Source organism: Gavialis gangeticus, unplaced genomic scaffold (genome assembly GCF_001723915.1).
Source record: "Gavialis gangeticus isolate Ggan-Ray unplaced genomic scaffold, GavGan_comp1, whole genome shotgun sequence".
Classification (NCBI taxonomy): domain Eukaryota; kingdom Metazoa; phylum Chordata; order Crocodylia; family Gavialidae; genus Gavialis; species Gavialis gangeticus.
The window spans coordinates 260,239,464-260,266,343 of NW_017729032.1; the positions used below are offsets into that span (position 1 = coordinate 260,239,464).

Below are 26,880 nucleotides of genomic sequence, written 5' to 3' on the forward strand. Positions count from 1 at the left end.
TTTGTGAAGGACTCGCACTTTCCCTGACCTTCCTTTTGTTGCTGACATACTTGTACAAACCCTTCTTTTTACCCATCACATCCCTTACTAGCTGCAACTCTGATTGCGCGTTAGCCTTCCTGATTTTTTTTTTTTTTTTCCTCTACAGGGCAAGCAATGCTCTTCTACTCCTTCCTAGTGTTTGTCTAAGTTTTCACTACTTGTAAGCTTCCTTTTTGTGTTTTAGCTCACTGCATAATTCCCTGTTAAACCAAGCTGATCTTCCTGTTCATTGTGATGTTATGATCATGTGTCTTCAATAAGGTTTCTTTAAAGTACAACCAGCTCTCCCTTTCTCTCTTAAACTGGCTTCCCAGAGGATCCTGCCATCAGTTCCCTGAGTTTTATAGTCCTGGATCTGGATAAACTCTTTACATTGTCTTTTTTTTCTTTATTCTGTGTCTCTCCTGTGTCTCTGCTTCATGGAACTGTTTCTGTTCCTGTTCTTGAATAATCTGCTCTAGAAGTCATGCTGATAGGTTGGATTTTCATTCTCTCCTAGTCGAAAGGAAAAGAAGGAACATTAAGTGGGGGTGGTGGTAAAATGAATTACTAAAGGAAAGGAAAAATGGAGTTATGAGTTGCCATGATGAACAACTTTTTGTTTTCCTTAAGTAATCTTTTTCCCAAATTTTGACTTTTCCTAACCCCTTCTATTAACTATTAGCAGCAGTAGTTCTTTAGTTGTTTAGGATGGTATGATGTTCTCAGCATTTGTCAGGGAAGCCATAGCTAAAATATATGGACTAGAACAGGGGTATCCAACCTTTTTGAATGTGGGGCTGGATCATGAACTTTTTATCACCCAGTGGGCCGGCGAGCCATATTCAAAGACCTCACAGGAAGTGGTATCATATCACCCCTCCCTCTCCCCCCCCCCCAAAACAAAAGTACAGTGTTTACTTTTGTTCCCCGTCGCAGCACCTTGGGCCTCAGCAAGTGGCTAGGAGGGCCACATGTTGTACAAGCCTGGACTAGAAGGAGTCTTTTATTCAGTGTGAGCTATTCTTCCCTGCTACTGGCAAAGTCGAATTTTCAGGTTACAAGAACAAAATTTGATGACTAAAAAAAAGCATTTGGAGTTATAGTTTTATACTGGTGCTACTTTCCTTCTGTGCACCCAGTGTATGTAATTGTTGGTTCAAACTCATAGTACCCCTCTGAGGGTGGTAAGTATTCTCATCACCGCTGTATAGATGAGGGACATAGGCCAGGTGACTTGTCCATGGGATATGTATGAATCAGTGGCAAAGTTAAGCAGTAGACCCCAGTCTTTCTGACTCCCAAACCAATGCCGCAGTCTGTCAGCTCTATTCCCTTCCATCATATGCTTTTAAAAGCAATTTGTATTTATTCCTGTATTTGGCAGCCAGGTCAGCTGTGGTTCAGAAAGGATGTACTCAGGCCACACCAGTAGGAGCTGCATGGGCTACATTAGAATGAGCTGCAGGCATCCTCTGGGCTATATTCATGTGTCTGCTGCCTCCTCATCCTCAGCTTTTGAGCTGCAGGCCTCCCCCATTGCACTATCACAATCCTGGGCCAAGGTCTGTATTGCCCCCCAGGGTGGGGGCAAGAAGTAGAAGCTGGGGGAGCCTAGAGACCCCCAACTGCTGCTGCAGCCAGAGAGCAATAGCTACGTGGAAGCCCAGGAGCCACAAATTGGGGGGATCCTGCAGCCCCTAGACTGCCAGTTGGACAGCTCTGCTCTCAAGTTTTAAATATGGATGACTTGTTGGGGTTAGGGAGGTGCGTCCCACATCCAATTTTCTACGGTTGTAGGGGTTGAGCTGTTGTAAATCCTTGGTTTTGTTCCCCTTCCCTCTTCCAATCTTCTGCCTATAGGAGGAAATGTTCTAGATCGTCACTTCCCAATTGGTGTGCCACAGCACAGTGTTGGGCTGTCAGAAATGAACAGGTGTGCCGCGGAATTTTGCTGCAGCAATAAGCTATATAAGTATGGGGATGGGGAATACCTTAACAGGTATGCCGTAGAACATTTTTGTTAATGTAAGTTGTGCCTTGGGCTGGAAAAGGTTAGGAAACACTGTTCTAGATGAGTAGAACAGGAAGAGCAAGAATGGCTTTAAATTGCAGGAAAGATTAGTATCTTGAGAAGCTTGGCTTTCTTAGGTCACACTTCTGGAATTCTTATGTGCCTCTTCAGAGAATCTTCCAAGGTAATTTGTAGATAAATCCAATACAGTCACAATTGTAGCCATTCTTACAGCTCTGGGGGTTCATGATTGACAGAATGGGCAATCTTGTCAGGAATAGACTGTTTCATCCTTGCAGAAGGCAAGCTAATAGAATAGGTATTGGAAAAGAAAATGTACGTGGTTAGGGAGAGAAGAAAGAGGCAGACGTTAGATGTGCAGTTAATTCTATTGGTATTTCTATGGTTTTCATTACCATAAAAATGAAATGGTTAGTTTCATGGTTAATTGAGCACCCTAAAAAATAAATTTTAATGAAGCAAGCCCAGAGCCAGCCCTGTTTGGTAAGAAAGTATTACTTTCCCATGAATTGGTACACCACATCTGGTATGATCTCAGAGTTCTACTGCAAGCTGAACCCATGGACCTGAAATGTTTTTATAGATGAATATAACTAATGGGGAAATGAGCTTTATATGTATAGTTTAGATTGTAAAGCCTTTATTTTGGGTGCTTTTAGATTTGGACAAAAATTTAACAGTTCATCCGGCAAGTCCTCTTCACATTTGCGTTTTTTCTATCTCTGTTTTTACCTGTGCAGTTTTGCCAGCTAATAGAGCTGTCTACTAACTTTTTATTTAGAATACATATAGAAAAAGTGAATTATTTTTTCCTTAATAATAAACTGAGCTCCTTTTTTCTGGCCATGACTTGCAAGGATATTTGTTGCCAATTCCATTTGATTTAAAGGCATTCTAGATCTAATAGACTTTTATTCTGGTGGTTTTTCTTATTTAAGGCTGATTTAAGTTTTATTTTTGAACTTGAGCTGGCAACATGAGAGAGATCTTATCATTTATTAGGGCAGGCCTCTAGGTTTGTGAATTATTGCAAAACACAAGGCAGAGCTGTGACTTCAATCAAAAGACAGTGGATCGTATCCAAGCAAAACTATTTCAATAGAAATGAGGGGAATGTGCAAAAAAGTGAGGCAGATGACGATGCTTTCGTATTATCCATGTAGATATAAAAATAGTTGACTGGACATAAATGTTAATCAAGACAGCTTTTAATATGAGGCTCAGTGATGAACTTACAGGAAGTCCTGCAGACCTCGGTTTGCTTTGCTTGTTTACTTATATGTTGAGCCTATCTAATGATTCTGGTGGCGACTGTCTTCTCCTAGGGTTTTTCACCTGTCAATCTCAAAAGTATTTTGCTGCTCACCTAATTTCAGATGGGGAAGCAGAGTCACAGACATGCTAGTTTACATGACCTTATCCACCAAATTGGTGGTAGTGGAACTCAGGCGCCTCCTAACTCCTAGTTCAGGGCTCTGTTCACTACTGCCTCTTAAGAAGTAAAAAATTCACTTGTGTGTAGTGTGTGAAATATCGACACATCCCCAACCTGCCTGTATTATTGCTTGCCAGTCATGCTTAACTCTTCTATTTTATGGAACCTGTAGGGTAGAACTTTGCTTTAAAAATCTATTACTTTCTAGGGCCACTGTAGTTACGCTTGAGATACTGTAATGTCCTTTATTAAGTCCCGTTTTCAAATGCTTATAACTGAATGGTGAAAATTCCTTCTGGTATGAAGTACGTGCAGACATCATTTGAGCCTGGGAATAAATATTTTAGCTAAATATGAAGAGAAAGTTGGTTTGTGAAAAGCAGTTTGTGATCAGCATAACAGCAAACAAACTTAGCACTCTGTTTCAGGCTCTGTTCTCACAAATTGCTTTGTTTTAGACAACTGTTTTTGACAAGTAATTACTCCATAATGTTGGCTAATTGCTTTGGATGTTTACAGATTTTGAAATTTAAAAAGTATGCCTGTCTTCATCTGTATAAATCGGCAGAGCTCCATTGACCATCTTGTCTGACCATTGACTTCAGAGTCGGCAGAACTCCTGCCCTTCCATATTTTTTATACGTATCTGTCTCGTATATAAACATCTCCCTCCATCAACTCTGAATAGACAGATCTTCAAAGCATATAAAAGTGCACCCTTTCATGGAGCATATGACATTGTACAAGCGTTTTCAGTGTTAGAACACACTTAAAAACACTGCACTGCATTGACTGCCACTGGAAAGGCAGTACTATGTCGAAGCTGAAAATACTGTGCAACTCCAGGTGAGTTGTAGAAACCTAACTGGATTTTCAGAAGAAAAGCTCTAATTGTCAATGCAGTGAAAATCAGGCTGACACAGGGTAGGATCATTTACATCTATACCAGATATTCGATAGGCTTCAGATGAAATGGGAAAAGAAGCAGCTGTTCAGCCTGTAAAATTAAGTTAATGCTATTAATTAGTTATAATGTTTATTCCTATTACCACAGTAACCATTCTTGTATTTAACATGAATGAAGTTCTTATTTATGTATGCCAGTACAGTAAAAAGGTAGGATATACTCAAGCATCCTGAATTTCCCTTGTTCTATGTTCTCTTCGCTTCACTTTTTCCTTGTGATTTATTATTTTATATAATTTTTTTTTTTTTTAAGCTTGAAACTTTGGAAGAAAGGAATATCTAAATCTTCTCAGGATTGGTTCACACAATCCAAGTGTATCTTTTAAATAGTTTAATGCCTGAATCTGAAATGACCTTAGTATGTAACTACTTGGAGTCATTAATAGATTTCATCCACACAACTGCCTCATGAGACAGGGAGATGTATTTAGGGAGAAGGAGACTCTCTAAATGTCAAACTGAGCATGTGGCTGAGCTGGGCATTGATACCAGCATCTAAAGAATCCAAGTTATCATTCCTAGTTTTGTCTTCTCAGAGTAGAACAACACACTAACCCAGGATGAAATTCATCACCAGTGTAATGTGTGGCAGGGTGCCTGGGGCAGCTGCCATGTGCAGGGGCTGTAATGACATCTGGTTGTCTCTGCTACGGTGACTGTGCAGCTGTGGCTAAAGATTTCTTTCACCATCACCCCCATTGGCACCTGTGATGGGTGCCCCTGTCACCCACTCTAGTTGTGCTGTTAGAATTCGTGAAAGCATGTAGGCACTCTGTAAGTAGGTGTGGGAAAGGAAATGCACATCTCCAGCTTAGTAGCAAGGTGTCTGTGTGCTTGCAGAGTAATTGTAGAGTCTGCGTGCCAGTTGCTCAGGATACTGAAACCATCATTGCCACTGGCAGTCTCTTGATATAAGGATGTCAGTCTTCAAGTAAATAGATTGCAGATCTACATACAGTCCATACCTGCTCTGAACTCCTTTAAGAAACTTTTGGATGCTTATCTTGCTGGGCTCTTTTGACCCTAGCTAACTTTCTGCCCCTGGGTAAGAGGGGTGGACTCGACGATCTTCCGATGTCCCTTCCAGCCCTAATGTCTATGAAATATATAATTGGTTATATAAAAGTGCATCTGTGATGTGTTACCTGGTCTTTCAGTTGGTATAGTCTCAGTGTGGCTACATGGGATGTTATAGAGAGCTTTCATAAAGTATTCAAAGGGTTTTGGACACTCCCAGCCAGGCACTTAAGAGAAATTCCATGTGCAACTCCTATATAGGGCTGATGAGGCACAGAGGTCTGAAGCATTCCAAATTAGGATGACTTTTTGGCCTAGAAAGGAAAGGGAAAGGAGCACTCAAGTTTTTTGTTGTACTTCTTTATGCCCAATGGTAATAATCCATGCTCATCTAAACTGTACAGAGTGGAAGTTGTCAGAATTTGCGTTTCTGATTCTAAAACCCTCTAGTGCTGTGAATAGTATCTACTGAAGTAAGAAATCATTATGGAGCAGAGACTGTGTACCTCAGTGGCACTCAGCCTTTTGGCCATGGAGACCAGATAAGTGTCATGTGGCTGGTCCTCTAGCTAGACGGAGCACCATGCATCAGGATCAGGCCCTGGAGCCTGAGCACCACTCAATCCGTGCCCAGTGTGCCAGAATTGAGCCCTAGGGGCCCAGCACCACCACTTTGTGCCAGGATTGGGCCAATAATAAGGACCTGTTGAGATTGTGATGGTGATGTAATGGCTGGAGTACTGCTCCTATCTGGTCATCCCAAGTTGAAATGGGGCAGTATATCTGAGCAGAGTTTAGAGTAGCCCCTGAATTGTGTACTGGGGAAAGGGAACCTGAGGACTGGAGTAGAATGTAGATCATTTAAAGACTTCAACTCTTCTTTCCTTTTTTGTGCCAAACACAGTTGAGAACATGGCCATCCAGTTGGCATTGGTTTTGGGAGGGATGTTCTACCATTTATACATATCCCTTGTGCAAGTTCTGTGTTTTGTTTTTGTTTTATCATTCAAATTGGCAAAAAAACTGAGGAAATATTTGAGTGGAAAATGTGTTTTATTTGTATTTCGTTATGCAAAAAAGAATTAAAACATTTGAGTTTTTTTAATGTGAAAGAAATTGTACCTGGCTCTAAATAAGAGATCTTACACTTCTATAACTCCTTATAATGCTGTCATTTTGGGGGAAATCTTTTTATAACACACACAATTTATTAAGTAGAACAGCATAAATCTGATCTACATCTTTATTTTTTTGGAACCATAAAGAAATGTGTCTTGATTTTTAGAAAATTGCTAGCCCTTGATTATGCAGTGATGGCAGTGCAAGACTTTCATCTGGATGCTTTTGTTTGGATATGTGTCTTAGTGGTATACTTTCCCTTCAGCTTACTTTTTTTCTTTTTAATATTAGTTATGAGTCTTCATTTCCAAAGCCATTTACTATACATTCTTCTCTGGAATGTTAAGTGCATTTAAAAAACAGCTTTTTTGGGTCTTTTTTTTAATTTTAATGAAACAAGACATCAGTGACTTAACACTGGTTAAATAGAGAGCTCATCAACTATGGTAATATACCTTGTCAACTTGGCTTTTTAATTGCAATTAATCTATTTTGGCATCAAAATAGATAAAATTTCATAACAGATTAGGGAATATTGCCCTATCTTATTAGGATAGGTGGCTTTCCATTCATGTTAGGAAAGCCCCTTTAATTACACAATAATTTCCAAAACCAAAGTATCTAGCACACTGCTAGACACAATCCACATGGTGTCTTAGGGGGGGCAAGTAGAGAGTGCCTACATTCCTAATGAAATCAAGGAAGAGCAGTTTTGCTTGAAAGTGGGATCTGTGACTCCTTGCCCAAACCTTGTTTGTACCTAAGTTGCTTGAGAGGTCTGTAGTGTAGTGCAATATCTGCGCTAGTCTGTACACTGTGAGGTACCTAATAACTTGCCTGTCAAAGCACACGAGTAGTCTCATCTGAATGCTGTTGATTCTGTAGCTCTTCCCTTTGTGGTTAAGTCTGCACAGATGTGGGGAACGGACCTTGAAGGTGTGAAGGGCAGGAAGAGGAGGACTTGGCAATTGAAAAGGTCACCATGAGATGGCTGTTGTTTACACTGATTTTTCAGGCCTGAGTTCTGCAGAGGAAAAAATAAAGAACATACGGGTTTAATTAAAGAACAAAGCCTTTACCGAGAAGGATTGAGGGGAACAAATCCAGAGAATAAGGAACAGTTGGACATCCTAATTATAGACATCTGATTTTGCTACATTAATGGGAAGACTTCAGAAGAATTAACCCTACAGCCATTTTAGGATATGAGAGTGTATACTCATCAGGTTTTTGAATTACGTAGATTTTTATTATAATGATAGTTATAATAGCTTTCTTGGTAGTAAAACCTGCTGCAATTCAGCTTGCATTATACAGTCCTCTTCCAGTTCCTGAATGTTCATCTCTTCTGACCAAATTTTTCCATATTTCTGTTTAACTCCAGGTAAAATTTTCTTTTGGAAAAGCTCTGGGTAGTTGGGTTCACTCTCTGAGTTCAGTGATCAAGGAAAATCATATTCTTTCCATTTTGAAAAAGAGTGTTTCCGTTCGCTTGGATAACTTGATCTGTTAGACCTTAAGGTTACCATGTGGCTAGACAGACCTGATTTATGTCTGCTTTTTTTGAAACAAAACAAAACTACAAGCAGTTTCAAAATATTTTCACACAGTTGGTGAACACATTTTATTATGTTGTCAGTGACTGTCATGTCAAGGGAGGTTTTAAAAACATGTGATGCTTAATCTTTGTAGATACATGATTTTAAAAAAATAACTGAAGGGTTATAATTTGGGAATGGACCATCTGGCCTTTCCAGAATAGGATGTTTCTGCAATAAAGAAAAGGTGAAAAAAAATAATGTTATAGGCAGGATGGAAAGAGATGTATAGTGCCTGGTTAATACCATATTTCTGAGAGCCTGTATTGATATCTGATTTGTATTACAGATAAAAGTTTGTCTTTGGTAATTTGTCCATGTGCACAGTAAGCATCTAACCAATATTCAGTACTTGTGAACTGATGAGATGGGAATTTTAATAAGCAATCCTACAACATATAAAAGTTAAATTCAGGTTCTGACCTTAGATAAGAGACAAATCGTAAGGCATCATAAGCGATTTAAAAAAAAAAAGCCTATTCTGTTACTGAATGATAGTTGAGTCTCTTTCTGTAAAGTATAATTTGTTGATAGAATGTATACATAGATGCTAGGGTGGAAATATTTTTAACACATGTGAAAATACATAGTAAAACTTACTGTCTTCTCTGGAAATTGCATGGGAGGTTCTGTGTTTTCATTCCATTAGATCATGATTATATAAACACTAAAAATAAATGGGAAAATACAAACTTATTTACTAGTATTAAGATGTTCCACCGTACTTTTGTCCCTGCAGGCGAAATCTTACAAAGCTGTCCCTTATCTTCAGCCATATGTTGGCAGAAATCAAGGCTATCTTTCCAAATGGCCAGTTCCAGGGTGACAACTTCCGTATCACAAAAGCAGATGCTGCAGAATTTTGGAAGAAATTTTTTGGAGACAAGTAAGTAGTAGCTGTTTGCACTGTTTTCAGGAATATAAGTAATGGATGTAATATCACTATGCTAGAGTTTACATAATGAATAGTAATCTTTAGCTTCATTTCTTTGTGGTAGTTTCAAGAGACTAAGGTGGTTTGGTTCATTATTTATACTTCCTTTTCCTGTAGGTAGGATATGCTAAAACCAAATTGTGTGACCAGGAGCATGAAAGGATAACATTGCTTTTGCCATGGATATTAAGATAGTTGTGGTTGGGTTTTTTTGTTTCTTTTGTTTTTAAATACATTGTATGATGAATAATTTTATTTTCTGCGTGTTACGTGAAAAGGACATCGTGGTGGGCTGAATTAGGAAGTAGGCAAAGATTTCACAGAAAATATATATTAGTTACCCTATCATGTTTTAAGTGTTGCTAAAAGTTCTAGAGCCAGTTTAAAATTCTCTAGTAGTAACTCAAGAAGATATTTCTGCCCCTTAGCAAATTTTTCAACTGAAAATGTAGTACTTGACGTGTCTACATAGTAATGTTTATCTTTATCACCTGTATTTAATATGTGCCACTTAAGAGGTGCATACTATAACTTGCATTGGTGCTTAGAGTCTAGCATTGCTATAAAACCTGGAATAACCCGGCGGTCGGCAACGCCCAGCATGTGTGCCAGAGTATATGGCACTCAAGGACATTTTGCTCACCACGTCACAGCTGGCCCAGGCTTGGGGCAGTTGCTGCCGGCCACACAGCCCAGGCTGCTTGCAGCAGGCGGCAGGAAGGCTGCGAGCCCTGCTGCAGGCAGCTCAGGCTCCATGACTGGCAGCAGCTGCCTAGGTCCTGGACCAGCTGCAGCTGTGAGACTGCAAACAGTTGTACTGGGCTCCTGAGTCCTGGCTGGATTCTGTGGTGGTAGTAGGTGTGTGTGTGTGCTTCTGGGCAGATGGCAGGGGAGGGGCCTGGGGTAGTGCAACTCCAACCCTTCCTCCGCTGTGTGCCCAGAAGTGTGCATAAAACTGCTGCTGCCACTTCCATGGAGCCAATGCCAGTGCTCAAGAGCCCAGTGCAGCTGCTAGTAGCCTGGCAGCCACCTGTTACAGGTAGTCAGAGCTTGGGCTGGCTGTGGTAGGCAGCCAGGAGGCTGCAAACAGCTGTACCAGGCTCTGGAGCCCTTGGCCAGGTTCCATAGTGGTGGCAGCCATATGTGCACCTCTGGGTGGACAGTGGGGGAGAGGCTGGGGTTGTGCTGCCCCAGCCAGCCTGGGCTCTGGACAGCTAGGGGAAGGGACTGGCATACTGCAAACACTTGCACCAGGCTGTGGAGGACTGGCACCAGCTCTGTGCTGGTGGCAACTGCACACACACACCTTAGGATGCAGTACAGGAATGGGGCTGGGGCAGCGCAACTCCGGCTCCTCCCCCACTGTTTGCCTGGAAGCATGCGTGCAGTTGCTGCCAGCAATGAGGATCGGGCCCTTTCCCCTGGCATGCCAAGTTGAGGTGTGGATCAGGGTTGGGATGTGTTTGACATTCTGGCCAAAAATGTTGCTGACCCCTGAAATGTCTTCATTTATTAATGGTTACCATACGAGTAGAGGTGAGCACTGGAAAGCATAGTGGAGACAACCAAGGTTTTAGGAAAATAGAATGCGAGGAGGAGGAGAGGGGGGTTACCCTAGGCATAGGGGTTGACATAGAAACATGCCCAGAAGTATAGATCAGTAATCAACTAAAAGGTAATACTACACGGAATACTATGAACCCAAAGGTTAGGTAGTAGTTGTGGTGTTTTTTTTAAATAAGCATGTGCACTGTACAACTTGATCACTTTCATCATTTGCAACATTTATCTCTATGCTCATAATTGCAGGTGTGGGAGGAGAAAAGAGATTAGTAGTCATAGAAGCCAAGAAGAAACCATTATGATGATCTCTTCTGACCTCTTGCATAATGCAGACTGTAGAAATCACTTGGTGATATGTTACATCAAGTCTGTTAACTTCCAAATGAGCAAGATCATTTCTTTCAAGGAGACCTACAGTTTTTATTTAGGATACCTCAAGTGATAATCTCTGCCCCAAAGTCAGTTAGTTGTTCCACAGTCAGTCATTCTCACTTCTTTCCGGTCTGAATTAATCTATTTTCAGCTACTACCTGCTAACTTTTGTTATGCTTTGAGTAGTTTAAACAGCCCTATGTTGTTTTCTCCCAGTGTGGTACTTATGGACCACAATAAAGTCACCTCTTAACCTTACCTTTGAAGTGACCCTATGCACATTCCACGTTGTTGCTCTTGGCTCTGCTTGAAATATCATTGAGAAAAATCAACAAGAAGCTGGATAAAAACCTAGATTTTTTTTTTTTAAAGGAATTATGCTATTTAAAATCTACTCTGTCACAGGAGATACAATTAACTATTGTCAGTTACAAATAGCAAATTATAAACCTTAGATTTTAAAATGCCCATGTGTTTTTTACCTTTTCCCTTCACTACCTCTTCCTTGCCTTGCTTGGTCAATGGCCATCACCATTTTGAACCTTGGTCCCCTTACTCTTTTCTTTCTAGGCTCTGTCTTTGAATGGTCTTATCTGTTGTCGTGGCTGCAACTTCCATTTGTGTGGTGGTTTACAGATCTCTTCCTCTGGAGACTACTGGTTTTTTATGGCCCCCTGTCATATTTTGACACGTTCAATCTTACCCACTCACTGTTCTGTTATGCTCCCCTGCATATGTTCTGCTGGTTTCCTTGTACTCTTATGTATTGAGGTCAGTTATTTCCTCTTGTGCAAATGGCCCCTCCGAGCTGTGTCAGGACCAGCTTTGGGGGTTTTCAGGACAGCCCAGCCCAGCCCTTAGTGTTAGATTGCAGAGGATTCTAAAAAGCTTTAAAACTTCTGTTTTGATCTACTTCCCCCTTTTATTTCTCTGAGATTGGGATAGGGCAACTATGCATCTGTGCCGACATATATCTAAATGAGACTCTTAACTGTATCTCTGTTCACTGCCTCATGCCCCTCTCTTTTTTTTGGTGTTCTTCCTGAGCCATCTGTCAGACCTCTTGACTCCTCTTGCCTCTCTCTGGGTGAGGTGACATTTTCTGCTTGACTCCTTTTCCTGCCAGTTCTACTTCTCCATAAGGCACAGCTTTTGTCCATGTGGGTTTCTGGTGTTTTTCTACCCAAGAAAGTTTTTAATTTTGAATATTTAAACAAACAAATAACCCTCACAGGTATTGACTTAACCGTGTTTGGTGAACCAGTGAATTTACATAATATATGTAGTTTAGATCCTAATGTGTTGGGGCCTGAATGAGCTGTGTGTGTTGTTTTGCATGGAGCCATGTGTATACAGCCCTCAGTCATTGCTTAGTATGCTGATTCTTTAAATAAGCTAAGGCCTACTCATGGTTAGTAACTCTTCCAAGCAGTGAAGAGTTAAGATGTGCTTGGCATCCCTGGCATTAGTGCAGGCTTGGTTAATTGCGTTTAAGTAAGTGTAAAGCATGTAACAGCATGAACATCAAACAAACAGATGAGGAAAGTCGGGGGGTTTTTTTGCCTTGCAGTTTAATCTGTTCGTTAAATGAAACGCCTGAAGCCTTTTAGACATTAATTGTCTTTTAATCCATTGGGTAACACATGGAAGCATGCCTTTTGGTCACATCTTTTCAAATGTCTGATTTGACAAATTAGTCTGCAGATAGTTTTAGTATCCCTTTCCTAGAAATTGCATGTATTTCCACTTCTAGTGTATTGTAGGAGGTAAAACAAAATGATAAAATATCTAGTGTTCTTGCTGGTAAAGATGCTACTTTTCAAAGCTTTCAAACCTGGCTTCCTAAAATTAAACCTCCTAGATCTTCATTAAGCACTGTATACAGATAGGTATGTCTGCAGTACATATGAGGTTTCTACAGTAGAATTGTACTTAAACCTGAGATCTTTGATTTGCTTATTTACAGTTGATCCTTTATGATTTTGCTGAATATTATTACAAAATACATTTCCTGGTTTCTAAGGATAAATAAAAAGCAGACATTTCTACAGCCCCTCTTTCATTTTGATGTAATATCAGCAAAATATCACTTTTTCAGGCTTAATTTGAAATAATGGAAGCAACATAGCAGTCCACAATCCATTTGGGTTTTATTCATCAGCCCAGTAAAATATGTCATGTCATTTTGCTAACTGCAAATATTTTTCAAAGATCAAACCCCAGTATCCAGTTTGTAGGGTATATTTATAGATTACTAGATTCATAGAATTAGGGTAGGAAGGGACCTTGTAGATCTTCTAGTTCTCTCCTGCCCATGGCAGGGGATTGGACTGGCCTCAGAATGACCCCAGCTTGGTAAATGTCAAGCCTGCTCTTAAAGACCCCCAGGGTAGGAGCCAGCACTACTTCCCTTGGAAGTTGGGTCCAGATCCTAGCCGCCCTGACTGTGAACTAGTGCCTTCTAATGTCTAGTCTAAACCTACTCTCTAGCAACTGATGGCCATTATTCCTTGTTACTCCGGGAGGTGCTCAGGGAAACAAGGTCTCTCCCAATCCCCGCTGGTCCCCCTCCTAGTAAGTTTATAGACAGCCACCAGGTCCCCCCTCAGCCTTCTCTTGCGAAGGCTGAATGGGTTAAGGTCCTGTAGCCTCTTCTTGTATGGTCTGCCCTGTTGTCCCCAGATCATACAGATGGCCCTCCTCTGGACCCTCTCCATGTTGTCCACATCCCTCCTGAAGTGGGGCGCCCAGAACTGGACGTAGTACTCCAGCTGCGACCTGACCAGTGTTGCATAGAGGGGGAGGATCACCTCCTTGGCCCTACTTGTGATGCATCTGTGATGCGCGACAAGGTACGGTCAGCCCTACTGACCGTGTCCTCTCATTGTCGGCCCATGTTCATCTTGGAGTCAATAATGACTCTACGATCTCTTTCTGCCACTGTGCTTTCGAGAAGGGAGTTCCCTAGCCTATAGGTATGCTGCTGGTTTCTACTGCCTAAGTGCAGCACCTTGCACTTGCCAGTATTGAATCCTATCCTGTTTTCATTTGCCCACTCCTGTAACCTGTCCAGGTCCCGCTGTGATCTGTCCTTCCCTTCTAGCGTGCCCACCTCACCCCAAATCTTGGTGTTGTCTGTGAATTTAAACAGGGTGCTTTTCACCCTGTTGTCCAAGTTGCTAAAAATGAAATTGAACAGTGCGGGCCCAAGAACTGAGCCCTGGGGGACTCCACTGCCCACTTCCCTCCAGTCTGAATATGACTTGTCCAACACCACTCTCTGAGTATGGCCCCTCGGCCAATTTGCAGTCCATCTGACTGTGCAGGCATCAATGCCACAGTTGCCTAGTTTTTTTAATGAGAATGGGGTGGGAGATGGTGTCAAAGGCCTTCCTGAAGTCCAGAAAGACTACATTTACCACGACACCTGCGTCCAATGATTTTTGTGACCTGATTGTAGAAGGCAATCAGGTTGATTTGACAGGACCTGCCCTTAATGAAACCATGCTGGTTGCCCTTGAGCATCATCCCTGCTGCTGGCAGAAGAAATTTTACTTCTAATCCTCTGACTAATCGCCCAAAATTAATTAGAAACCCTTTTATTTTCTTGCGCTCTAATATACTAAGTGTTGTTATTCAAGAACATGTGCTTCTGTAATCGTGCTGTTAGAACTGTTGATCCCCTTATAACCACTGTAACATTATAACCTTTCCACAAATTACCTTTTATGTGTCATAGGATGCACTTCTTTCAGCGTTTACAGTCAGCCATGTACAGAGCCAGATGGTTTTGGATTAATTACTTTAAAAATAAAATATGTAGCTAAGATAAATGGTTAGAAGGAACTTGTTATCTAACCACTCTTAGTTGTCACTTTCCCTTAGACACCATAGCAGCAGCTATCAAGGAGAAAGACGGGGTTTAAGAGATTTAGTCCGGGGGTTCCAACTCTGGTCCCGTGGGCCAGATCCAGCCTGAAGAGCTGTGTGCAGCCTGGTGAGCTGCAGAGAGAGACCCAGTCTGTAGTCTTAATTGCCACTCTGGGTTTGTGGGGTCAGGCTGCCAAGCCGGATCCAACCTGTGCACTGACCCTGCACCATTCATCTCTCCTGGGAGTTGGAAAGAGTTGTAAGGCACAGAATTCATGTGATACAAATTAAAACAAACTCATGCAGAAACCCAGGGGGGGTTGGTACTGTTAGAATAATGGAGCAAGCAGGTCATTCTTGAAACAGTGTTTCATATAAGTCTGAGGGGAGCAGTTGGAGGTCAAAAAAAGCTAGGGAGGTGTAAGATGCATGAATGAAGGATTGGGTTAGAATCTGGTACTGCAAGTCAGGGAGGGGTGGGGAGGGGGAGAGAAGGAAAAAGGTTGGACCTTAGAGGCTTATAGAAGAAGTAATAGTGACATTTGGGTCGTCTTTATAGGCATGTGTAGAGAACATAGTCAATCATGATACCCCAGTGTCCAAGATGGGACTGTGATTAAGGTAAGTTGAGATGTTGTCCTCCAGATACAGAGTGTTCGGAAGGTTAGCTGTCAAGTATTAAGTTTGTGAAGTTTAATGACACACGAGGAGCTGTCAGAGAGAGAGCCTGGGATACAGGACTGGATAGGAGGAGATAAGGCTGCAAAAGGAGCATTGTGAATGAATCATCTGTGCAGAGATGGTAGTTTAAGATGGGGATGGATGAATGAAATCTGAAATGCTTGAAGAGTTGGAATGGGCCAAAGGCAGAGCCACACAGAATGTTTGGATGCAGTTGTTAGCAGAATAACGGGACAGGTTCACAAAAGCAGAACTAAGACAAGATTTCTAGGAGGAAATTGGTAGTGATGGATGGAGTCAATGCCAGGACTCAAGACTGCAGCATTCAAATATGTGGTGGATGGTGAATTCTGAACAAGCAGTTTTAGGAAAGTGAAAACATTTCCATCCCCAGTTTGTCATATTTATGCTGAAGCCAAGTCTAGTTAAATGTACAGCTAAACAGTAATGCTAAATGGAACCATGAAATTGTAGAGCATGTAATCAGCAGTTACGTTTATTTACAGATACTCTAGTAACCCCTAGTGGGTCGTAAATGTGCATATAAAACATAACCTGATAGCTTCTTCATTATCCACATTTTATCACTCAGTAGTTCTTGATGCTAATTTTTCCCAGTTCCACACTAATTTTTAATATTGCCTTACAGCTTTTTCTTAGTTTCTGCTGTGAGAAAAATGTGGAGAATACCACAGAGAGCCATCCTGCACTGACAAGGAGAGCAGGCTAGATGACCTAACAGTTTTTTGTTTTTGTTTTTGTTTTTTTCTACCTTCTGATTTCTAGGCTACAGTGAAGTAATGCAATGTTTTGTGACGGCTAAGAGAGGAGATTTGGGACATTCTTTGTTACAAAATGAATTGGCACCAAAATATCACTGCCACTGAGATTTTAAATTCTCTATAATTATGCCATTTATTTATTTGTTTTGCTTCTAATTTTGTATTGTTAAATCTTCGCAGAAGACCTGGTTCTTTGGTTATTTCAGGCAAGACTTGGACATACCTTAGATGTGAGGTCAGACACAATGATGCCCAGGGTATGGTCCTGAGTAGCTGTGTTGTTCATAGCGATTTAAGAAAGGTAATATGAGGGCTTGGTGAGAGATTAAAGGCTTTCTTTTTTTTAGCCATGTTTAGCTAAGGCAGAAAAACATTGAGAGGGGAGAGAAGTCTGAAGCAGAGAGTGATCTGCAAACTGCCTGCGGGAGGTAACAGTTGAATTTTTGAGAGGATGAGATTGTCCAAAAATGAGGTGAAGAGAGAAGAAATTATTAGGATTGCAGTGATAGTGAAATACTGTGAAATCTATCCAAGATTAGAATCACACTGGGCCAGGAAAAAGTTCTTAGGATATCATCTTACAGGGTGTGTGTCCCAGTCCCTTTGCATAAAATAGGTGATTACTTTCAGTGATACACAGGGTGATTCTATAACTGGGCCTTAAATTTTCCTTTTTATTTTTGCATTGATTTCTAGCTTATACAGACTAAATGTACATAATTCCCTATAAGGCATAATGTTCAAAATTTCTACTGTCCCATGTTCTATTTAGGTTTCGCTGTACTGTAACTAGGCCTAATGTTTTGATGTCACCAGTGTTTTTTATGAGGCAGATTCCTTAATTGTGCCTGTAATATTAAAATGAAGAACTTTATTTTTACCACTTATTAAATAAGAGCCAGAACACAACCTCTTCTCCCGTGCTTTCCCCTTACTTTGTATTTGAAGTCATATCTTGGGCAGTGTGTTTCCTCAGTTGAGGTAAGTGGAACAAGAAAAACCCACCAGTTATATGAAGCTGAAGTTTTGTAGATGGCCGAGCTTGGGATCTGTGGTGGAATTTGCCCCCAAACCCTGATGAAGACAGGTGAAGGAAATTGGAGCCATGAAAGGTTGCAGCCATTTATGAAGAGCTCCTCACTTTCAGCCCTTTGCTCTTATACAGGGGTGGTCAACCTGCGGCTCCGGAGCCGCATGCGGTTCTTCAGGAGTTAACATGCATCTCCTTGAATCTTTGCACAAGCACATGGTGACCAGCTTCCCTCATCTTCTCCCAAATGGAAGCTGGTCCCCGTGTGCTTGTGCAGAGATTCAAGGAGATGCATATTAACTTCTAAAGAACCTCGTGTCTCCGGAGCCACAGGTTGGCTACCCCTAGATCATGTGCCCCTATAGGTAACTACGGCAACTCGTGAAACCTTGTTTACTAGTGAGGCCAAGGTGTGTAAGCTGCTGTGGGAAGATAAGTCAGGAAATGGGCTTTCTCTAAAGTTATGCCCTTTGCCAAGGGATACATTCCTAACCTATCTCCAGGGTTTCAGCTGCCAGAGGCCCCCACTCACCACTGCATTAGTTTTGGTGGCACTTTTGAGACCTGAGTTCCCTGTAACTATTGTATGGACTGGAATACCATGAGATAGCATAACTACTTTTTCCCCTTGTGACACGTTATCATTCTAGGCTGCTTTGAATTGACTTGTGCAATGGTAAGGACATTTGCGATCACATGATCTGCCATTAGTACAGGAGAGTCTTTGGAATGGTATTCGGAAGAAAGAAACTGTAACCCATACTTAGTTGGAGCTTATTTATTGTTTACTTGATTTTTCTTTTTTTTAATAAATCAATTTTGAGCAAAGCCATATCCTTTAGTGGTACAAAGGTTGGCGGCGAGTAAACTTCTAAGTTACACATGTAAACATTCATTTCAGAAAAACTTGCAATCTCTGGCATAGTGTGTAGAAAGAATTGCATGCAACTTTATTTGGCCAGTTGCATGTAAACCACGTTGCTCAGAGGTACTGCACATTGAATATTTGTGCAGCAGATGGCTTATTTTCTGTCCAGCTATCTCTTTTAATTTAAAAATAAATAAATTTAAAAAATTCATAATTTGAGAATTCCAGCCTGTTCCAGGATATCCCTCGAGCAGAAAAAGAAGCTAAATGACTTGTGAATTACATGCTGAGTTCTAATCATTTTGTTTCAAATGGTCTGGAGGAAACTTGGCTAGTGTTTAGAGCATGGTGTATGTGAGTGTGCTGATTAAGCTGACCCTTAAGATGCACCTATTTACTGTAGCTCCTTTTCCTAAGCATGAAGTCAGCGTGTTTTAGCCCAATGCCACCAATTTAACAATACACTGATTGCTATTACCCTTCCAGAGAAAATGGAAAGGCACAGTCTTCACTGGGAGTGTTTCCTTTCTGCAGGTATCTCAAATCAGAGGTAACTGTCGAGAGACCTCTACAGTGAGAGCAAAAAAAGTTAATGTGCATAAGTATTTTTCTGTTCATTGGGAATAAACACAAGCTTCCTGAGGCTTGAGAAAACAACATAGTGGTGTTGTTCTTTCAATATGGACTTGTTTCAGCTTCAAATGAGGTGAGGGCAGTGCAAAGACACTGACTTACAATTAGTGAGACTAGTTCTGTCTCTAATAAAAACCACAAAGCAAGAGGTGCATCAGCCTCCTTATTATGTTAGTTCAAGTTTACTTTTCGATCCACTTAACTTTGTCATTCCCTTTCTGTGCTTTCTCTTTAATGATTTTAATTATTTGTATGGCACTATATTTGCATGTAATGCATCAGTGTTATTTTTGCATAATAAAACCATGCATCCTGAAATTAGTGGTTCTTCCCAGGTAATGTAGAAGAAATGATTGCCAATATTATGAACAGCACACTGTTGAAGTTTGGGTACTATCTTCTGCTACTCAGAATATGAAATATTTCAAGAAAATTACTTAAGTAGAAGTAGTGTACTTTGCATAGGCTGTGACAGATTCCATGGCTACTATTAAGAGAGAGTGAGGCAGTGTTCTTAGTTAGCCTAATTCTACAGAAAAGCCTAATATTATAAGACTGTCAGAGGTGACTAACCCATCCCTTCTCACACAAGTTTCCTCGGATCTGCCTAATGTCATCAGGCATGTGCATAATACCTGCTAACATCCAGCATTGTGCATCATTAGAAGCATAATTCAACAGAAAACCACAAGGACAAAGAGCATGGGAAATCTCTCTCCTTTTTAAGTTGTCATCTTTTTCTTAAGTCAGCAAATGATCTTTCTATAAAATTATCTAGTAGGCATTACAAATATGGTATTCTTTAAAATAGTTCTGATCTCATCATAGGTTTGATCATTTTCCAGACCAGCATCTAAAGTATTTTCTCTAGCTTTAAATGAGCAGAATAATGCTAATGATGATAAATCACTCTTACAAAGATCCGGGTGCCTGAATTCCATAACGAATACAAAAATTCCACTAGCAATGAAATAATTTGTACAGGTACTCATCTTGCCATCCAGCTCTTAAAAAAATCTCCCTTCTAGCTCATCTGTCCTTGTGGGAAGCATATCTTCAGCCTTGATTCAAATAATGCTCTCTTAAACAGGATTCATTTGTATCATGTGAACCAAGTCCAGTGGGAGGGCAGTGAAAGTGGTCATGGGAGGGGGGACTGAGGAAACTGGGCTCATTTAGTCTAGAGAAGAGAAGACTGAGGGATTTAATAGCAGCCTTCAAATACCTGAAGATGGGTTCAAAAGTGGATGGAGCTAAACTGTTCACAGTAGTGGCAGATGACAGAACAAGGAGGAACCGTGTCAAGTTGCAGCAAGGGATGTTTAGGTTAGATATTAGGAAGAATTTTCTCACTAGGAAGGTAGTAAAATACTGGAACAGATTACCCGGAGAGGATGTGGATTCTCCATGCTTGGAGGTTTGTAAGACCCAGCTAGACAAAGTCTTGGCTGGGATCATCTAGTTGAGGATGGTCCTGCTTTGATCAGAGGGCTGGACTAGATGACCTCGTAAGGTCCCTTCCAACCCTAATTTTCTATGATTCTAAGTCGCCATATTTGGGCTATTTGAACCAAGGGAAGAAGTTTGAATGTCTTGGTGTAGCCACCCTCTGCCCCCCATCCATCCTTTTCCCTTGAACCACTGATTTACTCTTGACTAGCAACTCTATAATACAAAGGCTACAACTTGTGTTTGTCGTCCTCAAGTGTGGCAGTGTAGCGTGCAGGGAAAGGAGACGGGCCTAAAATAATCCTAAATCATTTAGGACTAAAATCTGTGTCATGCCATAGTGTGAAGTAGAAATGAGTATTCACTGGCAATCAACTGTCAGAGGCAGTTGAGCTTTAAACAGATGAGAAAAGGCTTGATCCAAAGCTCACTGAAATTAATGGGAAGACTTTTTTGAAAGAAACTACCTTTTGGCTGTTGCAAAAGACTGTCAAGCTTTATTCCATTAGTTTATATCTCTACATGTTGTTTGTCAGGAACATTTGTTGCAAGCCAGTAGAATTCTAATATTATAAAAGCTGTCTGTCTGTCACGCTTTATTCACACTCTGGTTGGCTGTCTCAGCAGAAGACCTTTAGTTTTCAAAAGTATAGAAATTAAGTAGGTACTCATAACTTGAATTCATGGTGGATTTGTTGCGCATGGTTTCTATACCACAGGTTGACATAGGGTTCCTAACTTTGTTCTCTAAATTCAGGGCACATTTTGTTCTTTCTTTATCATAACTGAAATTTGATGAGCATTCTTTCTTTAAATGGCATCTGATGTGGTATGTCTCTTCAGTTTTTTGTGGTTTCCTGTTTTTCAAACTCAGATGAAAGTATCTGTTAAAATCTATTAAGCTTCATCATATTTTATCATTTTTGATTTTTCTCAATGTAAACCTCAGTGACGCATAGATTTCCATATCCAAAATCATTTATGAAACAGTAAAAGTCCAATTAAATGTTTTTCCTACAGTAGAAATGTGGGATCAGGCCTTTAATTATGCTTTCAGCTTTTTGTTGGTTGGTTGGTTGGTTTGTTTGTTTGTTTTTGTTAAGGTGTAAATTGTTAAGTATTTATTGTCTGTGGAGCAGTTGGATATATCTAGTCTTTTCTAACACAGCTCTGAGTTACTTTTATTATTGGTGTTAATCATTATTAATAATAATATTTTGGTATTGGTGGTGGTGTTTTATCTTTATAAAGAGGGTAGTCGAAAAAATAACTGGGGAATAAAAATGTTTTGGTTTTTACAAAGTTAGATTGTGTGAAGAGCAAAAGCCTGCGAGGAATATATTGAACATTGAACATAAAAAACATGTAAGCTTTTGTTATTAAAAGTCCTGTAGGCAAATATAGGTACTGTTTGTCATTTAAAATGTGTAAAGCCCCTCCTGTATTCTCATTGGCATTGTGGTCCACTAGAATTTGCAGGGAAAATTTTCAGGGGTTTAGTGTCTTGTCCAGTTGAGATTAGTAAACTTTACATCCTTTGGGAGAAGAGGAAGCAGCTGCTGTTGACATGCAGTTTGCCATGGGTTGTAAAGAGTTCAACACCATCTTCAAATGATTGGCCATGGATGAACTCTGAGATGTTTGTGTTAGCACAAGAACCGACAGATTTTTGTTCACAGATGCAAAAGGATATGAAGAACAACTTAGGCCACCACAGTGTGGCACTTAGAGGGAATGGGCACCTATACACGTGAAGGAGCTTTGCTCCGATGTGTACCAATTAGCAGCTACCATCCTGTAGTCTTTTCTTTGTCCACTATTGGTATCAATTTCCTAACAAATTTTTGTTTTTTCCAAATTGGTTTTGGTTAGAAGGGTATATAGTCTGTAAAGTAGGCAGACAATCACCAAGACCATATACACTCTCTATTATAGTGGTTCTTTACATTTTTAGACTCAAGACACCCCTTGTTAGATTCAAGGCACTTGTCAGAAAATGCCAGCTTAGTTTTCATATGCTTTTTTACTACAGAAAAATAACAGAGCAATTCTTCTGTTACAAGGAACTCAGAGCACAACAGGTCAGAATGTATTTAGTAATGCTCTGGGTCCCTATTTGAAACCTCTGGGTTCAGCTTGTGAAATGTTAGCATACCTAAGTGTTAACTTTTCATGGTAGCATGTAGCACCCTTGAAAGGATCTCAAGGCATCCTAGGGAGCTGTGTGACCCTGGTTAAGAATCACTGCTGTGGCAGTTGGATAGAGAGGTTCTATACTCCCTTGGTCAGGGGTATTTATAGTGGTTCTTGTCAGAGGGTTGATTACTCTATATGAAAAGAACTGGAACAAATGAACCTTAATTAAAAAAGAAATGGGCAGAGGTCGGGGGGAGAGGACAACGGCAATAGACACTAAATAGCACACTTGTCAATCTGAGCAGAGATGTCAGTGTCCACTAAAGACAGATGTTTGATTGCTTTCAGCCACAAATATCATTCCTTCAAATCCAGGATTGGGTTGTTGTGGGGTGGTTCAATGCGACTGTATTATAGCTAAATTAGGGATTTCACTTCTTTATAACATTTCCATCTTCTTTCCCTAGCACAGTTTTCACTTAAAATTACTCATTGTGGGAGATTAAATTGGCTTGAATATTTAATATCCTAAAATAAATGAGACAGTTTGTTTAACAACATCATTTTAATGGAAAGCAAGATGTACTGGCATTTGTTGGAATCCTTTCAGAAAATTAAAGTTTTTAGTTGTTGCAATGATATCAAGTATAATTACGTTAATTTCAAGCTTGAGTTATGCTGCCTAAATAAGATGATGTTTTAAATGTGAGATTTTTTTCTAAAAAAATGTTTTCCCCCTCTCAGAACTATAGTGCCATGGAAAGTGTTCAGGCAGTGCCTTCATGAGGTTCATCAGATAAGCTCTGGTTTGGAAGCAATGGCTCTGAAGTCTACCATTGACTTGACCTGCAATGATTACATTTCAGTTTTTGAGTTTGATATCTTCACTAGACTATTTCAGGTAAGATTTAAAAATATTCCACAATCATAAAAGACTTTAAATCTATGAGTCTGTTCCCCAGGAGGTCAACCAAATCCAGGTAGTTGAAAAATCATGAGCAACTTGAATACACGTGGAAGGAAGTACACATGTGTGGGCATCATGGCCCAAAGTTTGGAAAACTACTCTGATGAAACAGTGTGTGTGTAACTAATGCACGTAGTTACCATGTCATTGGTGTGACAGTTCGGTATTTTTTCCCCAGATGCATTTCTCGAAATATAGGTTCCAAATATTTTAAAAGTATGTGTTATACTTTAGAGTTTCTAGGTATGTGTGCGCAAATACACATATGCATACACACAGCATTGCTTATAAATGACTCTATGTTAAATACAGACCTGATTCTTTTACTTTTGAAGTTTTAATAAAATTTGGTCATTGGGAGAAATGGAAAGAGGTGGTTACAGCTTCTTAGTAGCTGTAGAATTACTGAGTTATTGTGGAAGTTTGAGATGCACATTTTTTTTGTACCTGGGCTACATGCCTTTTATCAGAGCATGCCCATTCCATGTTGCAATACCTAAATGGGGGCACCATTTAAATTCTGGAGCTGTATTTATATTTGCTCTTGTAGAGTCTTAATATTCTTCAGTTTGGTTTCTCCATGGTGGATAAGAAATCATTTCCCAGAAATGATTATCTTGTCACTTACTTGGGCATTAACCATCTCTTCCTTTTTCTAAAATGTACATTGACAACATGTGATGTTTGCATAATTTGTTATCAGAAATTTGCTTAAAAGGTATTGATGGGTCAATTGCCTTTTTAAGGTGATTGTACAGAAAGGTATTTAAGGTCAATACCTTTCAAGGCACTGAGGCCTACACAGTTGGATGGGTCAAAAATTGGCTGATGGGGCGCACCCAGAGTGGTGGTGGATGGGTCGTACTCGACCTGGCAGGATGTGAATAGTGTGGTTCCCCAGGTCTCGTTCTTGGGGCCTACACTGTTCAACATCTTCATCAGCGACTTGGACGAGGGGTGGAAAACACGTTGTCCAAGTTCGCTGATCTTGCCAAGATGTGGGGGGAGGTAGGCACACTCGAAGGGAGAGACAGGCTGCAATTAGATTTAGACAGACTGCAGAAGTGGGTGGATGGTAACAGGATGGGGTTCAATGTAGATAAATGCAGGGTGGTGCACCTGGGGAGAAGAAATCCACAGCATACATACAAGCTGGAGAGCTCCCTCCTTGTGAGCACAGAGGCGGAAAGCGATCTTGGAGTCATTATTGACTGCAAGATGAACGTGTGCCACCAATGCCAGACCGCAGCCAGCAAAGCTAACTGCACCTTGTCGTGCATCCAAAGATGCATCTCAGGCTCGTCCAGAGAGGTGCTACTCCCCCTCTACACGACGTTGGTCAGGCCACAATTGGAGTACTGTGTCCAGTTCTGGGCACCGCACTTTAAAAAGGATGTGGCCTGTCTTGAGAGGGTTCTGAAGAGGGCCACCCGCTTGGTTGGAGAGCAACAGGGCAGGCCCTGCGAGGAGAGGCTGAGGGACCTGAACCTGTTCAGCCTCAGCAAGCAGAGGCTGAGGGGAGATTTGGTGGCTGCCTACAAACTCGTTGGGGGAGATCAGCAGCAAATAGGAAGGGCCCTATTCCCCACAGCAGCAGCTGGAGTGACAAGGAACAGTGGCCAGAAGCTGCTGGAGAATAGGTTCAGATTAGAGATTAGGAGGCACTGTTTCACTGTTAGGGTGGCTAGGATCTGGAACCAACTTCCTAGGGAAGTGGTACTCGCTCCTACCTTGGGTAAATTCAAAAAGAGGTTGGACGAACACCTGTCTGGGGTCATATGATCCCAGCGTGTGCTCCTGTCGGTGGGGTGTCAGACTAGATGATCTGTTCCAGTCCCTTCTGACCCCAAACTACTATGAAACTATAAAACTATAAACAGTAAAATGTAATTCCAAATTTATTTTGTTTTTTTGTCTAACACCCACACTCAGAATGTATCATTATGTACATGTTTGGTATTTTAGTTTAGTTTTTACTGAAATTATGGACATTTACAAAATTGGATCAAAGGTGAGTTGTGGAGCTGGTTACTGTATATTGTGTGCAGGAGTTGGGTCTCTGATCTTTTCTTGTTTTATCTTGTAGAAAAAGTCATATCTCTGTCAAAGTTTTTTAAGTTCTGAATTTGATTTAATTGAAGCCTTAAAAATTATTCACTGTATTTTTAATGTGAACTTGCCAAGTTGTAGAATGTCAAAGCAAAGCCTTATTACTTTCTCGTAGAGATAACTAAATGAAAAATTGACTAACATTTATTTTATGCATTTCTTAAACATTATTTATGTGCAAGAACTAAAAGGGCACACAGCCAGTTTAAGTGTCAACATTTTATTCAGAACTGTCACTTGTATGGTTACGCATCTCCTGAGGAATTTCATTTCTGTATGGAGTTTGAGTTAACAAAACACTTAACGGCTAAATGTAATCAAAACAGCTGAGTTTTACCTGATTTGGGTCAACTTCTTTTGTAAACCCAAATTTTTTCCTTTTCAGCAGGTAATTCTCTTGAAAATTTTGGTGAAACTGGGGCTATGGGCATGCGTGGAAGTTACTGTGCCATAAGTGAGGTACTTACAACACATCAGCTATTCCTTTGGCCACTCTTACCTGTGGTAAATAAAAGCTCTTCTAGTTTATTGCTCCTTCAGTAAGAAGCTTCCCCCAAGTCAGTTTTCATTCACTGTGGGTAAGAGTATATACATGGGTGGTTATCACAGAGCAGCTGATATGCTTGTAAACCCTTGCCTTTGTTTGACTAATGATAGCTGGTTTGTGTCCCTATGGTCTAGCCAAGTGGTTGGCAACTTGTCACCTGCAGTCTGGTGGCATTTGGCAGAGGGGTAGCTCTGCCTGCACAGTGCAACAGCCAAGCGCCTGGAGCTTTGGTGGAGGGGGTAGCCACACATGGGTGTCCAAGCCTTCGATGGAAGGGCAGTCTGTGTTTGATCTGCACCACAGCTAGGAAGCAGGGAGAAGTGGTAGTGTCCACCCACATCAGACCTGAGCTGGGTCATTCTGTTCCCGGCCAGAAAACATTGCCTAACCCTGACCTAGGCTGTGTTTTGTTTTTTTTTTTTGTTTTTTTTTTTTTTTTAAGACCCAAGTCTCAGTTTGGTAGTTGATTGCTAGAAAGTCAAAAAAGGAACAATCCATCTAACAATAATATTAACTGAATGTGGTTTGGAAAGCTGTATGGTTACTCCTTTTAGGGAAGCCCTTCTTTTTTTCTCCTGTGCAACAAGCATGCCTTGTTGCTCTTTTAATTTCTATATTAAACAAAATAGAAAGGGCAGGCAGTAATCTGAGAGGCATTTTGTTTGAACTCTGTGGGGTCTTATAGCTTGCTCTACACTGCAGACTTAAGGATGGCAGTTGGAACTTGGTTTTATTGTCCTGGAGTCAT

At 40.7% G+C, this 26,880-nt stretch overlaps 1 protein-coding gene across 2 annotated transcripts in view; it reads left to right on the plus strand.

The window, feature by feature from the left end:
• CBLB (Cbl proto-oncogene B) overlaps nt 1-26,880 on the plus strand; it is a 214,898-nt gene that overhangs the window by 104,173 nt on the left and 83,845 nt on the right. For both annotated transcript variants that reach the window (XM_019525791.1, XM_019525790.1), the window contains exons 4-5: nt 8,931-9,077; nt 23,254-23,410. In XM_019525791.1, coding sequence (XP_019381336.1) covers nt 8,931-9,077; nt 23,254-23,410 — 304 coding nt within the window. The remainder of the gene's footprint in view (nt 1-8,930; nt 9,078-23,253; nt 23,411-26,880) is intronic.